The sequence below is a fragment of the Nannospalax galili genome, unplaced genomic scaffold (genome assembly GCF_000622305.1).
Source record: "Nannospalax galili isolate Female #2095 unplaced genomic scaffold, S.galili_v1.0 scaffold2681, whole genome shotgun sequence".
Classification (NCBI taxonomy): domain Eukaryota; kingdom Metazoa; phylum Chordata; class Mammalia; order Rodentia; family Spalacidae; genus Nannospalax; species Nannospalax galili.
In genome coordinates this window covers 132,913-148,233 of record NW_008344499.1, presented here as the reverse complement: position 1 = coordinate 148,233, position 15,321 = coordinate 132,913, and the positions used below count along the sequence as shown (strand labels likewise).

Genomic DNA, 15,321 nt, shown 5'->3' with positions numbered 1-15,321 from the left:
TGTCAGATCCCCTGGGAATGGAGTTTTGGACAGTTGTTAGCTGCCATGTGGGTGCTGGGATTGGAACCTGGGTCTTCTGTAAGAACAGCCAGTGTTCTTAACTGCTGAGCCATCTCTCCAGACCCCAAATAATGTTTATTTTAGCATAACCATGCTTCTAAATTTTAATTTAATTTATCTTACCCTACACAATTTTAGCCCCCAAATGTGTATGCAATTGAAAGTTAAGAAAAAGACAAAACAAAACAGCAAAACACAACAGCCAGGAGTGGTGGTACGTGCTGGGGTATGTCTGTGGTCCCAGCTGCTCTGGAGGCCCAGGTAGGTAGGAGGATCACTTGAATTCAAGACCAGTCACAATATAGGAAGACCTCTCTTCTCAAAAAAAGCAAAGCAAAACAAGAGAAGATTTGCTTTCTGTCTTATTTTCCATCTCAGTGTGTGTGTGTGTGTGTGTGTGTGTGTGTGTGTGTGTGTGTGTATGTCTTTATGAGTGTTTTGCCTGTGTGTGTGTGTTTGTGTGTACCACATGTGTACAATGCCTACAGAGGCCAAAAGAAGATGTTGGATCCCTTGAAACCAGAGTTGCAGATGGTTATTAGCTTCCATGTGTGTGCTGGGAACAAAACCCAGGTCATGGGAACTGAACCCAGGTTCTCTGGAAGGACAGAAAGTGCTCTTAACTGCTGAGTCATCGCTTCAGCCTCTATTTTCCATCTCTTATAAATGTAGATAGCACACATTTGAATTGCTAAAGCATACAATAAGCACCATGAAAAACATAACTGTGCTGGGAGTGGTGTCACCTCTAATCCCAGCACTCAGGAGGCAGAGGCAGGCGGATCTTTGTGAGTTCGAGGCCAGCCTGGTCTACATAGTGAGTTCCAGGACAGATGGGGCTACAGGGAGACCCTGTCTCAAAACACACATAACCCCCTCCCCAAAACCAAAACTGTTTTGTACTTTAGAAACATATGATGATGGGGGCTGCAGAGATGGCTCAGCTCGTATTTACCTTGCATGCATGAGGACCTGAGTTCAGACCCCCAGTACACACATTAAAAAAGTCAAGCATGGTGGTACATGTCTGTAACTCCAGTGTTGGGAAGGCAGAGACAGGTGGATTCTTGGAGCTTGCTGGTCAACTGGCCTAACTAAATTAGTGAGTATCAGGTTTAGGGAGAGACCTTGTCTCAAAAACTAAGGTGGAGAGTGATTGGGGAAGATGTTTGACATTGACCACCATACACATGTGCATGCACACCCACACAAGTGCACATACACAGACACATATGTACACCATACACATACACATATGCACACACAAGAAACATGATGTATTGCATTGTAAAAAAATTAAATTTTATACAATATGATATTTTGCAGTATTTCTCATTCAAGTTGAATAGGTTTGGTATAGCCTGTGCCTAACAGTAGAAGAAGACTGTGTGGATAATACAGAATTTCAGTCCTCAATGAAGAAAATTCTGGGGCTCTCTGGAGTGAAAACTTGCTCAGGTTGCATGAACAGCACCCAGTTGCTTCTGCACAGTGCTGCATTAACTTAATTCACTGGAGCCAAAAAATTCTGCAGATATTCACCTCCAGCAAAGGAGGCATACAAAGGCGACCCAAAGAGGACTGAAAACCCGGTCTCAGTATTCCTATTAGCCTCTTGCCTGACCCCCTTCCCTCAGCCACGTGTGCATGCACAGCCTTCCATATGCATGGTACCCTTTGGTGCTAGGACAGTGTTTCTTTGCAGAGCTACTTGGGAAGTTGTTCTTTGAAATAAAGTGTATCATCCACCCCTCCCACCATGCCAGGAACTTCCAGCATCACCTCACTCACCAGCAATTTCAGAGTGTGTGCCATAGGTGTGTGCTATAGAGAAGCACTTTCTTCTCTGCCCATAGATTGAGTCATGTTCTCCACTTGGAAGCCACCAGATCCCCCACTGGAATATGATCTTTTTTTAAAAAAAAAAATTTTATTGAATTTTTGTGTATTTCATATAGAACATTTTAATCATCTTTATGCTCCCTTCCCCACTGGCCCCCTCCCATGGTCTCCCCACCTGAATTCATACATTCTGTCATTGGTGTTAAAGTCTATCATGTCAAGTTATTGTCCCCAGATGTCCTTCAGTGCAAGTTCATTCACTGTGATCTAGTCAGCATATCTAGAGTCCCTCCCTTTAAGAAGATCGGCTCTTCCTCATCCAGCAGTAATCAACTACAATAATTCTTCAACTAAGATTGGGACCTGCTGTCCATTTCCACAGTTCTGTGCTGGGTTTTTGTCTGCTTGAGTTTGCATGGGTCTTGTGCATGCTGACACCATTGCCGTAGGCTCATATGAGAAGGGGCCCAGAAGCCTGTAAGACTCTATTTCCATATGGTCATGTACCTCCTTCCTGGCTCTTACAATCTTTCCACCCCCTCTTCCACGATGGTCCCTGAGCCCTGGTGGGTGTATTTTAATATAGGAGTCCTGTTCAAGGACCCACATTCTGTAGACTCTTATTCTCTACATTTTGGTCATTCGTGATCTTTTGTGTTTCTGGTCCTCTGTTGCGAGAGGGAACTTCATTGATGAGAATTGAAAGATGCATTAGTGCTCTCTTCATCCCTTGTTCTATGTTTCGTAAGCCTTAGGTGTGGCAGTTGCATCCTAGATGTGCCATTTAGGCTTGAGCAATTCATAGACAATCTCTGTGTGAGACCAGTTGTGAAACTCTGTAATAATCTCTGTTGGAATATGATCTCAACTGTACTTACAACCTTACTCCCCACCTGTGCTTCCCCCAGTATTTCCAACTCATCAAAAGACCATTGGTTGACCTCAAATGTCTCATCCCATAGATCTGGAACTCTTTGAAAGCCCTCTAAGCTTTGGACCTGCTGTTTCCTAATAATGATTCAACCCTAGAGTCAACTTCTTCCCCAAGCTGATTGCTTCTCTCCAGATCTACTGCCATCTTGTCCAGCCTGTCCCAGCCACTGTCATCATCTCATGACCTGTAAAGGATAAACTCAATGTCCCTCCTTAATGAGATCCCACCTCCCTGTCCAGAGTCATCTGGAGCCGCACTTAACTCTCCTCTCTGCTCTAGCAGAACAATAGCTATTCCGCACTCAAAGAGCCCCTTTCTAGCCCTAAGGTAGCAAGTAGAAGTGTCTTTACCCTTTAATACTAAGTTGAAATGTCAAAATATCACCACCTGAGACAAGTCTCCTCTGACCCTTCCCACCAGGCCCCTCATTCAGATTTTTCCCTCAGGTCAGTTACCATAATTGTTTTTGGTTTTGGGGATTTTTTTTTCTTTCTTTCTTTCTTTTTCCCTTTTTCTTTTCTGAGAGAGGAGTTTGCTTGTTTTTGTTGATTCTGAGATAGGGTCTTGCTATGTAACCTTTGCTAGTCTGGGACTTTTCAACTACAACAGACTGGCTTTGAACTTGTGGTGATCCTTCTGCCTCTTGAGTGATGGGATGATAAGTGTGCATCACCATGACTGGTGTACTTGCCATAACTGCAATTAAAGACTCACTCGTGGGGCTGGAGAGATGGCTCAGCAGTTAAGAGCATTGGTTGTTCCTGCAGTGGACCTAAGTTCAGTTCCCAGTACCCACATAGCAGCTAACAATGGGTAACTCCAGTTCCAGGGGATCTGACACCCTCTCCTTATCTCTGTGGGTTATTATACCCATGGTGCACTTACACACATGCAGGCAAAACACTCATAAACATAAAAACAAATTAAAAAAAAATCAGGACTCACTTGTTTGAAGGTTGTGGTGGTGCATACCAACTCTTGGGAAGGTTGAAGGGAGGAGAGTTTGAGGCTGGGCTATGTAGTGAGAATCTATCAAATGATTTTTTAAAAATGGTCTTTTGTGAGATCATTTATCTATTTGCCTATCATACTTTGACTTCATAAGGAGAGAGACCATTTCTATTTTCCTTTTCCTTTTTGAGGCAGGGTCTCCCTGTAGCCCCATCTGGCCTGGAACTCACTATGTAGACCAGGCTGGCCTAGATCTCACAGAGATCCTGTCTCTGTCTCCTGAGTCCTGGGATCAAAGACATGTGCCACCATGCTGGTCTTATTTTTTTTTTAAATATTTTATGTATGTATGTATGTATGTATGTATGTATGTATTTATTTATTATTTTATATGTATGAGTGTATTGCCTGCATGTATGTAAGTGCACCCATGCCATGCAATGCCTGTGGAGGTCAGAAGAGGGCATTGGATTCCCTGGAACTGGAGTTACAGACAGTTGTTAAGTGCCATTTGGGTGCTGGAAATAGAGCTCAGGTACTCTGCAAAAGTAGCCAGTGCTCATGACCACTGAACCATCTCTCCAGCCCCCAGCTCTATTTTTTAAAATTATTTTATGTGTATGGATAAGTGTATATATGTGCAACATATGCATGCAGGAGGTTGTGAGCCATCATGTGGGTGCTGGGAACTGAACCTGGGTCCTCTGGAAGAGCAGCAAGTACTTTTAACCATGAGTCATCTCTTCAGCCTCCCATTTCTATTTTTATCTCAATATAATTCTAACCCTATGGGGCTGGCAAGGTGGCTCAATTGTTTAAAAGCATGTGTTACACAAATATGACAGCCTGGGTCCAATTCCCTGGGACCCACATGGTGGAAGGAGAGAACCACTTCTACCAAATATTCTCTGATCTCCACACATGTGCTGTGGCATGAACGCACATGTATTAATAATAATAATATATTTAATAATAGTAATCCCAGGCCCTTGCACAATGCCTGACACAGAGAAGAACTAAGGAAACATGAGCAGGCATTGGCCAAATGAACACCAAGCTCCATTTGACTTCCTAGGTCTTTTAGATAGATGCTACCTCTGCTTTCACAGATGGTCAAACCGCCTTTCATTGAACTTCCATGACTTGCCAAAAGGCGTATGGATAGTATGTGCAGACATGCTAACAATGAGAATCTGCTCTTAGAAATGACTCATCAGTAGCAACTTGATTATGAGAACATTGTGGAGAACACGTGTGCAAATCTGCATGGTATAGCCTCCAACACACCTAATCTACATCATATGAATGATAAAGCCTATTGTACCCAGGGTCATGAGGAACCAACAACAAGAGATTAATTCAAGCATTAGAAACTCAGTATAATCAAGAGATGTGGTAACACCAGGTGGATGAAGTGCCTGCCAGCAAAACGCAATATACTATTTTAGTACTTTTTTGGGGGGTGAGGGTATTAGACATTTATTTTGATCACAAATGTAATCCAAGTGTGAATAAATAAATGCAGTATCTTTTTTCCCCCCTCCATGTCCCTTTGAATTACAAAAACTGCTAAATGTCTCTTCAAGGCTCTTGCCACAGTTGTCCCACCTCCGGTTTTAAACAGACTGTAACATGATCTGCCGAATCCTTCTTGACCTACAGCTCATCCAGTTAGAGAAACCCTGGGAAAAAAGTCCTACTGGTACTGTCGGTAATCCACAAAAGGTGAGGATGGTAACTGGCTTGAAGGCAACTGGGCGTGGTCTTCAGCAAACTGAGGACCATTGAGAAACTGTGCAGAGGCAAATCTTATCAACAAGATACCAGCTCCTTCAATTAAAGCCAGGAGAATGCCACCCATCTCAGCTGACCCAACCATGGCCACAGGTCCATTTCTTGTTGCCAGTATGGCTCCTGTCAAGGCTCCACTGGTGATGGAGTTCCAGGGTCTTCTTTTCCTCTCACTTGAACCATACTGCCGTCAATCATAGAAAACAGTCCTCCCCACACTGCAAAGCTACCTCCCAACTGTGGAGCCCTGGTTTTAATGGCTGTCAAGCTTCCTCGTAGTCTGTGGTTTACTCCCACTGGAGAATTTCAAAAACCTTTGATGACTTGAAAGATACCACCACCTATGGTGCCCATGGTAAAGACCCCACCACAGTCATCCACAATTCGCCTGGGGCAAGGCTCCCTCGCATACTCCTCCATCTTGTCTCCAGCGGTACCTTTTTTTTTTTTTTGAGACAGGGTCTTACTATGTAGCCCTGGCTGACCTGAAACTCACTATGTAGACCTGCAGACCAGGCTGGCTTGGAACTCATAGAGATTCACCTGCCTTTGTCTTTCAGGTGCTAGGATTAAAGGCATGGGCCGCCACGTGTCAGTTATTTGGAAAGCTCAGGGAAGAGGATTGTCTTCCTGGACTACTGGGATGATAAGTTTTAATTGTCAGCTTGACATAATCTAGAATCATCTTGGAAGAGAATCTGAGTGAGGGGTCATCCAGATCAGGTTGGCCTGCAGGTATGTCTGGGGAAATTGTCTTGATTACTTTAACTGATATGGGGAGATTCAGCCAAAAAATTGGCAGCACCATTCCCTCAGCTGCACAGAGGTGCTCGGTATGACTGTGTGCATTCTTTGTTCTCCACCCTTGACTGTAGATGTTAAGTGGCTGACTCTGCTAGGCTGCTGCTGCTTCTGTGACTTCCCCACTATGATGGACTGTACCCTAGAACTGTAAGTTGAAATAAACCCTTTCTCCCATAAATTGTGTTTGTTAGGGTATTTTATCACAGCAACTGGGACTGAAACTAGGCCAGCTATGGAATGACTTACCCATGCATAACTCAGATCCAATCTGATGTCATCAACTTGCTAGCAATAGCCTGATCTGTAGGGTATTGGAAAGCACCTCCCCTCTGGTACCATCCAATGAGCCAGGTTTATGTAGGCCCCCCCCCCCGCTGCCCGGTTGGTCCAGGTGTGCTGAGACTTCAGGAGGGGTAAGCCCTGGACAGGGGAACTGACATTCAAGAGGGCTGCCTAGCCACCCACATCACAATGACCAAAACAGCTTCTATTGTATAGGTCAGGTCTGATCTCAGAGGCAGGTGTGATAGTGGGACAGTGCTAACAGGACTCTCCATACAGCAGGGACACCTGGGGTTGGAAGGGCAGGAGCACTGTCTTGTCAAAAGAAAGGGTAGGCTGTGTTTGAGCTAAAGCTTGGCTAGAGCCCCAGGACAGAAGCCATTTGTGTACAGAAAGAAGGGATATGGGGGACCAGTTGAGGTCTTGTCAGTGCCCTGTTGGTCACAGCCAGTTGACAAACATGGGGCTCAGAGTAGGATTCCCTGGGAGTGAAAAGAGTGAGTGATTGCTAAGGATGTAGCTTGGTTGGTGGGGTGATTTTCAGCTACGTAGCAAGTTTGAGGCCAGCTTGGGCTACATGAAACGTCATTATCAGAAAGAAGGGAGGGAGGGAGGGAGGGAGAGAGGGAGGAAGATAAGACAATGAAAAGAGAAGTCGTTAGGTGTCTGTGCACACATGCTAGGGTGAGCTCAGAGACCTCACCAGTGCCTATCTAGAAAGGCTCCCCAAGGATTTCTGGGTTTGGGACGAGATGTGGGGTTGGACCTTCATGCTGTTATCCTTCATCCAAGAACACAGAGCCCCATAACTTTCTTCACTTTGCACATCCTGCCTCTGAGCTGGGGAGCCTGAACACTGGGCTCCTTTAGGCAGTGTGGGCCCTGAATCACTCTGGTTAAGAAAGCCCATTCTGTGCACATCTCTGCAACTCAGAGCCAGTGACATGTTGGAAGTCTGAAATGGGTTGTCAAGGTGGGGATATTTATTCTATGGGAATTGGCAGATGTTCTAAAGTCAGGGCTTATGTTTCCCTCAAATTTTGGCCATAAACTTGCTCTGCTATTTGATTTACCTGTTGGAGGGATGTATCTGATATTGTGAGTGAATTCTAATTCCTCCTGAATCCTGTTATGGCCCCTTTGTCACATGGCTCCCTTTATCCCTAGTGCCTCTCTAGCTCCAGAGGATGTGTTAGGTGGGATCCTGGGGAAGGTGGAGTGGGAAGGGATGAGGGACCAGGGTAGTAATGCTTGCTTTCCACAGATGTGGGGATAGTGGGATGTTTCCCTGCTTGAGGAAGAGGGCTAAATGACATATCTTTCTAGGTCCTTGGCCATGGCACGTGTGGTGAACCCCAGGAAGGTGAGTGATGTCATTTCCAGTCCCTGTAACTATTTCAGGGTTGAGGCAGCCTCAGCACAGCAGTAGGGGATGCATACAGTGTTCGGGAGATTTATTCATTTCCCACACAATTATTAGACACCAACTGTATATCGAGTATACTCTACTTTAGGGCCACAGAGAGAGCTAAGACAAGGTCACAATCTAGGATACCTCATGATATTTTGTTTGTTTGTGTTTTGTTTTGTTTCTTTGAGGCAGGGTCTTAAGTGGCCCATGCTGGTCTGTACTCACTATATAGCTGAACTGGCCTTGACTTCCTTGTCTTCCTGCTTCTGCCTCCCAAGTGTTAAATTATAGGTAATAGGTGTGTACTACCACACCCAGGTACATTAATTTTTTTCTTTTTTACTTTAAATCATTCATAGTTTTGTGGTATTTGTTTGTTCATTTTTTTTTTTTCTTAAGACAGGGACTCCCTGTGGCCCCAGTTGGCCTGGAACTTGCTATATAGACCAGGCTGACCTTCACTGATCTCACAAACATCCATCTATCTCTGCCTCCCGAATGCTGATTTTAAAGGCATGCACCACCATGCCTGCCTTTTTTTTGATAATTTGTTTTGATTGTCAGTATGTATGTAGTGCCTGTGAAGGTTGAAAGAAGGTGGCAGAGCCAGAACCTCCATGTGGGTGTTAGGAGTCAAACGGCAGTCCTCTGTAAGAACAGCAAGCGCTCTTAACCTCTATAACCACAGTTAGCCTGGAACTGACTATGTAGACCAGGATGGCTTCAGTCCCACAGAGACCTACCTGCCTCTGCCTCCTTATTTCTGGAATGATAGATGTGTGCCACCATACTCAGTCCCCATCACCAAATTCTTTAAAAAATATTTTATTTTTATTTTATGTGTGTGAGTGTTTTGCCTGAATGCCATACCCACAGACCAGAAGAGAGCATTGGGTCCACTGGAACTGGAGTTACGAATGGTCTTTAGCGCCATGTAGGTGCTGGGAACTGAACTCCAGTCTTCTGCAAGAGCAGCCAGTGCTCTTAACTGCTGAGACAACTCTCCAGACCCTTGTCATCAAATTCTTGATATTATACTCCAATGAGTGCTTCCATAGAGGGATGCAAAGTGTGTTATTGAAACAGAGAAGGAAGGAAAGGATTGAATTCTTAGGAGGTGGGGAATGAGAGGGTGGGAAAGCTGTTTGGGGTCTCAGAGGATGTATGGGCTGGCTCACTGACAAGGAGGGCAGTTTGTATTTTCTTCAGGAGATAGGGGCACGTGCCAGACACGTGATGGCTCAAAGAGACAAGGCTGCCGCGCTAAGGAAGCGGGGTGATGGTAAAGGGACAGAAGTCAGATCATGCACAACTCCTAATGCCAGGCCCCAAAGCTGTCCTTTGCATGGAAGAATGGCAACAGTGGGCTTTTGTATTGTCTTCTTCTTTGTTCTCTAGGACTATGTGGACCTAGACGTATACCAAAGTTCGTACATGGTCGACTATAAGCCCTTTGGGAAGAACAAATACTCCAGAGTCACGCCTCAAGAGGTAGGTATGCACACAGGCAGGAATGCCACCCATTCCAGGATCTCCTGACATGGATTATCAATGTGGACATTCTGGCTTTTAAAACAACAGTCAGTGCTAGAGGACCTCAATTAGAGGTTTTGCATGATTGTGTGTGTGCACATGTGTGGGTGTGATATGTCAAAATATACAGCATACATAAGATTGTAAGTAATATACATTTATAGTTCAAATAAATTTGATAAGGGCTGGCAAGATGGCTCAGCAAGTAGAGGTGTTTGGCACCAAGCATGATGACCAGAGTTTGATCTCCAGGATCCACATGGTCAAGGAAGAGGAACAATTCCCAAAGGCTGCCCTCTGACCACCCCATGTACTCTGGCATGTGCAGACTCGTACACATCCCATAAATAATTCAGTGTAATAAAAACTAAATAACACTGATAAAATTGCACTAGTATACCCATCATTAGCCAGCTTAAGCATGGTGTGTGGATGGGCCCCAGGCAGCCTCTGCCCTCCTCACTGCTACCCTCCTACCTCCATTTTCTGAAGTTGGCTTCATTATGCCAATGTGTTTATAGGATTCTTTTAACCGAATTTGGTTTTAGTTTTCTTTCTTTCTTTTGTCTCCTCTTCCCCCCCCCCCCCAAACTCACTATGTAGCTGAGGACGGCCTTGAACTTCTGATCCTCCTGCCTCTACCTCCCCAGTGGATTATAGGCAAATATCACTAGGCCTGGTTTATGTGGTGTTGAGATCAAACCCAGGGCTTCATCGTGCTAGACAAGCACTCCACCACTGGTATATACCCAGACCTAGTCTAGCTTTGTGTGTTTGGTTGTGAGCCTGAGCCTTCATGGCTGCAGCAGTTCTCCAGCCCACTCTTGCTTTAAAAAAATTAAATCATTCAGGGCTGGAGAGATGGCTTAGCAGTCAAAAGTACTTGCCGCTCCTGCAAAGGACCTGGGTTCAGTTCTCAGAACTCACATGGTGGCTGACTACTGTCTGTAACTGCAGTTCCAGGGGATCTGACATCCTTTTCTGGCCTTCATGGAATTACACAACACAGGTGCACTTACATACATGTGGGCAAAATACTCATACACATAAAACAAAAATAAATGAATCTTTAAAAAAATTAAATTAGAATCTTTAAAAAAATTAAATTAGGAATGGAGAGATGGCTGAGGGGTTAAGAGTACTGACTACTCTTGCAGAGAACCCAGGTTCGATTCCCACCACCTGCATGGTGGCTAACACCCATCTGTAACTCCAGTTCCAAGAGAATCTGACACCCTCTTCTGACCTCTCATAGGCATTGCATGACATGGGTGTACAAACATACATTCAGGCAATACACATTAAAAAATACACATAAAATAAAATAATAATAAATAAAACTTTTTTTTTTTTTTTGGTCTCTTTGAGACAGGGTCTCCCTGTAGCCTGAGCTGTCCTGGAACTCACTATGTAGACCAGGCTGGCCTTGAACTCACAGAGATCCACCTGCCTCTGCCTCCCAACTGCTGGGACTACAGGCGTGTGCCACCACGCCAGGCAATAAAACATTTTTTTAAAAAGCCAGGTAAATTGGCATGTGCTTGTAATCCTGGAGCTAAGGAGGCAGACAAGCAGATCGCCAGAGTTTGCTGGCCAGCCTGTCTAGCCTGCTGGGACAAACTCCAGGCCCCAGTAAGAGACCTGGCCTGGAAAAACAAGGTGGATAGCTCCCAAGAAACATGTGAAATTGACTTCTGGCCTCCACATGCATGCACATGCATATGTGCACACATGCTGCATATATACAGAAAACATTAAATAAAAATAAACTGTATGGCCGGGCGTGGTGGCACACGCCTTTAATTCCAGCACTTGGGAGGCAGAGGCAGGTGGATCTCTGTGAGTTTGAGGCCAGCCTGGTCTACATAGTGAGTTCCAGGACAGCTGGGGCTACAAGGAGACTCTGTCTCAAAAAAAAAAAGACAAAAAAAAACCCTGTGTGATTTTTAACAATTGCATCATCCACTCTCTTCCACGGTTCCACTTTTTTCTGGTTAGGACTAGCTACTCCTTTTCTGTGTAGTGTTATTACACTGCATGAACCTGCCACAATTGTTCCTTCCATTGCTAGGCACTTCAACTGCTTTCTTCCCTCTCTTCTGTCCCAAATGAGTCAGTGAAGAGGAGACACATTTTAAGGGGCTCATTCATGACAGGAGTGAGGCTGCCCACCTCAGGTTTTCGGTCTATGCACTGGTTCCCAAAGCGGTTGCACCAGTTTACACTATCACAAGCAACAGGCCACACACTGTTACACACTCTTGCTCAACCTTTACGGTTTTATGAACTTGGTGGGTATGAAGTCGTACTGTCTTGTGGTCATAGTTTTCTTTTTAATTACAGTTTTATTTACGTGTGTGTGGGGGGGAGTACATGTGTGCCAGCGTACCCCCCCCCACAGCCCCACACACAAAATAAATAAAATGCAATAAAAAAGAAAAGCTGAATTTAACTTTTTTTTTTTTTTTTTTGACACAGGATCTCACTATGTAGCCCTAGCTGGCCCAGAACTTGTTAAGAAGACTAGAGTGCCCTCAGAGTCAAAGAGATCCACCTGCCTCTGGTTCCCAACTGCTGGGCTTTAAAGCGTGTGCCACCAAATGAACTTAAAAACTCTCAGAGTAGGGGCTGGAGAGATGGCTCAGTGGTTAAAAGCACTGACTGCCCTTGCAGAGGACCTGGGTTCAATTCCCAGCATCCACATGGTGGCTGTGAACCATCCTCAACTCCAGTTCCAGGGGAATCCGAAGCGCTCTTCTGACTTCTGCGGCATTGTACAATACAGGTGCACTCACATACATGCAGGCAATACACTCATACACATTAAAAAAAAAAACTCTCAGAGTAAAGTACACTCTGTCTCAGATGCATCAAGACAAGCTGCCTCATCTTTTTCCTTTCTCAGCCCCCCCTTCATGTGTAATTTGTTTCTACAGCAGGTGAAACTCAACATCCAGCTACAAGACAAAGAGTTTTATAGGCCCGTGCCCAACTCCAACCCCAAGCTGGAGGATGGGTACCCTGCCTTCAAAAGACCCTACATGACTGCAAAGGACCTGGGAGTCCCTGGCTTCTTCCCATCACAGAACCTCATAGCCCCAGTGAATGATGAGTGCAGGTTCACCAGCACCTGCCATTACGCATACCCAGCTTCACCTGCTCTGTACCTGGCCCAGTATGACCCGTACTGGCTTCATCAGAGGACTGATTTCCCATGCTTCATGGAGCTTGAGTGGCAGCCTGCTCCAGAGGTGGGTAGAGGCTACCTTCTACTGCCTGGCCGTCCCTGTCCTCAGTACCAGAAGGTCAAAGTCCCTATCTTGAATCGATGGGGACCCTTGATGCCACTTTACCAATAGGAAGAGTGACAAACACCTGCTGTTGCAGTGGTGTGAGGAAATTCCACGCCACTGCTCACAGACAGGGAACTGAAAATAAACCTGGAAAGATGTCCCTTTGACATCAGGGTACTTGTTCTATAATTCCCAGCCTGCCCCGGGGCACAGCATCACAGTTGCAGAAGTGATGGAGGGGAAAAGGAGGCTGAATCAGTGTGTGTGTGTGTACAGAACTGGAATTGGTGGCATTTTATTTTGCACACATTTTGGAGTGTGTGTATGGAGTATGTATATATGTGTACACATAGGATATATGTGTATGTGTATATGTATGAGTGGTGGTACCTGCATGCCATGTTACATATGTGGAGGTCAGAGGACAACCTCAGGTGTCAGTCCTTACTTCCCACTTTGTTTGAGACAGGGTCTCCTCTATTGCTTGCCCCAGCATACCCCAGACTAGGGGACACACACGTCTAGGCATGCTCCTGTCTCTGCCTCCAACCCCACTATAGGAGTCCTGGGGTTACAGATATGCTACTGTACCCAGCATTACATGGATTCCAGGGTTTCGAACTCAGGTTACACAGCAAGCTTTTTATGCACTGAACCATCTCCCTAGCTTGTCATATTTTACTATTTTTTTTGTGTGAGATTTTGAGACAGGATCTCACTCTATAACTGAGACTGGCCTTGAATACTTTGCCTTAGCCTCTCAAGTCCTGGGATTACAGGTGAGAGGCACTGTGCCCGACTTTGTGTCATATTTTATTGTAATTAAGAGTCCTTTCTTTGTAACGAGTATATAGTCATGTATCACTTAGCAATGGGGATTAAAGTGCTGGGTTTAAAGGCATGCGCCACCATGTCCAGCCTCAGGAACGACATTCTTTTTTTTTTTTTTTTTTCTTTTTTTGGTATCTCCCTGTAGCCCCAGCTGGCCTGGAACTCACTATGTAGAACAGGGTGGCCTTGAACTCAAAGAGATCTGCCTGCCTCTGCCTCCCAAGTGCTGGGACTAAAGGCGTGTGCCATGCCTCATTCATGCAAAACATTCACATAAAATAAAAATAATATGTATGTAAGTATACCACATGTGTTCAGTGCTCTGCAGAGGCCAGAAGAGGTTATTGGATCCCCTGGAACTGGAGTTATGGACAGTTGTTAGACACCATATGGGTGCTGGGAATCGAACCTGGGTCCTCTGGAAGAACAGCAACTGTTCTTAACCATGGAGCCATCTCTTCAGCCCCAGGAACAGCATTCTATATGTGGTCCCTTATTGACTGAAACATCATCATGCTTCATATGACTGGGTATGTATGAGTCAGCTAGTTTGATATGACACCTTCTTGACCATAGCTATGCCATGTTAAAGTTTAGGCTGACTCTAGCCTCTGAAATTATCAGGCAGTTGGCCCAGAGTATGGGAACACAGGTCAGCAGGACCCCAGTTGTCTTGGGAACAGGTCAGTATGTTCCAGAGTGTACCTGCTAACTGCAGATTTATGGCTTCTGTAGGTTATGCTTGGCTTGCTTCTGCAAAATAGTAACTGTTGCTTAATGGAATAGAAATTGTTAAGGGGTCTTTGCACCTGTAAGCTTAGGAACTTAAATTTTCACCTCTGGTTATGGTTTCTCTGTATAAAAACTTACCCTAGAGATGGCTTAGGGCTACACACTTCAGTTGTGGCACCCTGTGTAGTCGCTGGCAAGCAAAGACTTTCATTTGGCAAAACTTTGTCTGAGTGGTCTTCTCTGGTGAAGTACCCCACAACACTAGGAAATGGGGTAAACTACAATAGCAAAGAGAACCAAACTATAGTGGTCAAACTCTATCATCTAATATCCCAGAGGTCTAGGACAATAGTCTGTCTTTACTGTGGCTTCTGTCTGTAAGCCCAAAGTAACTCTTCTGGACTGAATTATTCCCCCATTCATATCGAAATACTAATTCCCAGTGGAAGCAGGCAAGTAAATAGCAACCTGGGACTCTTGGGCTATATGCACACCTCTCTTCTAATAATGTACTTGGCTGCCTGAAATCCTTATCTGCACTTATTATGCACATACCTGACTCTGAATAAAGCACCGAAAGAACGTTAGCAACATAGGACTCCCACATGTATTGAGCTGCATGTGCATCTCTCTCTGAACAATGAGTTTCTCCTCCCTTCAACAATCATTAAACTTTGACTGTTCGTGTCAAACATATTTCCAATGTATCTAGGGAAAGTTCAGCCCAGCCTGAACTGGCTTTGGATTCATGTGCAATAAGGCAAAATTATGTCCTCAAGTGAATGTTTAGGGAGAATCCCCTATTTTTTTTGTGCCTATGCAAACTGGACATGCATATGATTTTTTAAAATGCATTA

General features: G+C 44.9%; 1 protein-coding gene and 1 pseudogene across 2 annotated transcripts; one reads left to right on the top strand and one right to left on the bottom strand.

Annotated features, from left to right (window-relative positions):
• Positions 1–5,374: 5,374 nt before the first annotated feature.
• On the bottom strand, positions 5,375–5,998 carry LOC103740128 (annotated as a pseudogene).
• A 1,636-nt stretch (positions 5,999–7,634) lies between these two features.
• On the top strand, positions 7,635–13,574 carry Tex37 (testis expressed 37). 2 transcript variants are annotated; one of them, XM_029567173.1, is made up of 3 exons: positions 7,635–8,027; positions 9,474–9,566; positions 12,548–13,574. In XM_029567173.1, exons 1-3 carry the CDS (start codon positions 7,974–7,976, stop codon positions 12,965–12,967), a joined length of 567 nt encoding a protein of 188 aa, XP_029423033.1. In that variant the 5' UTR covers positions 7,635–7,973; the 3' UTR covers positions 12,968–13,574. The 2 variants fall into 2 exon arrangements, with proteins under 2 accessions (XP_029423033.1, XP_008838900.1); XM_008840678.2 differs by having other exon boundaries at positions 12,545–13,574.
• Positions 13,575–15,321: the final 1,747 nt, after the last annotated feature.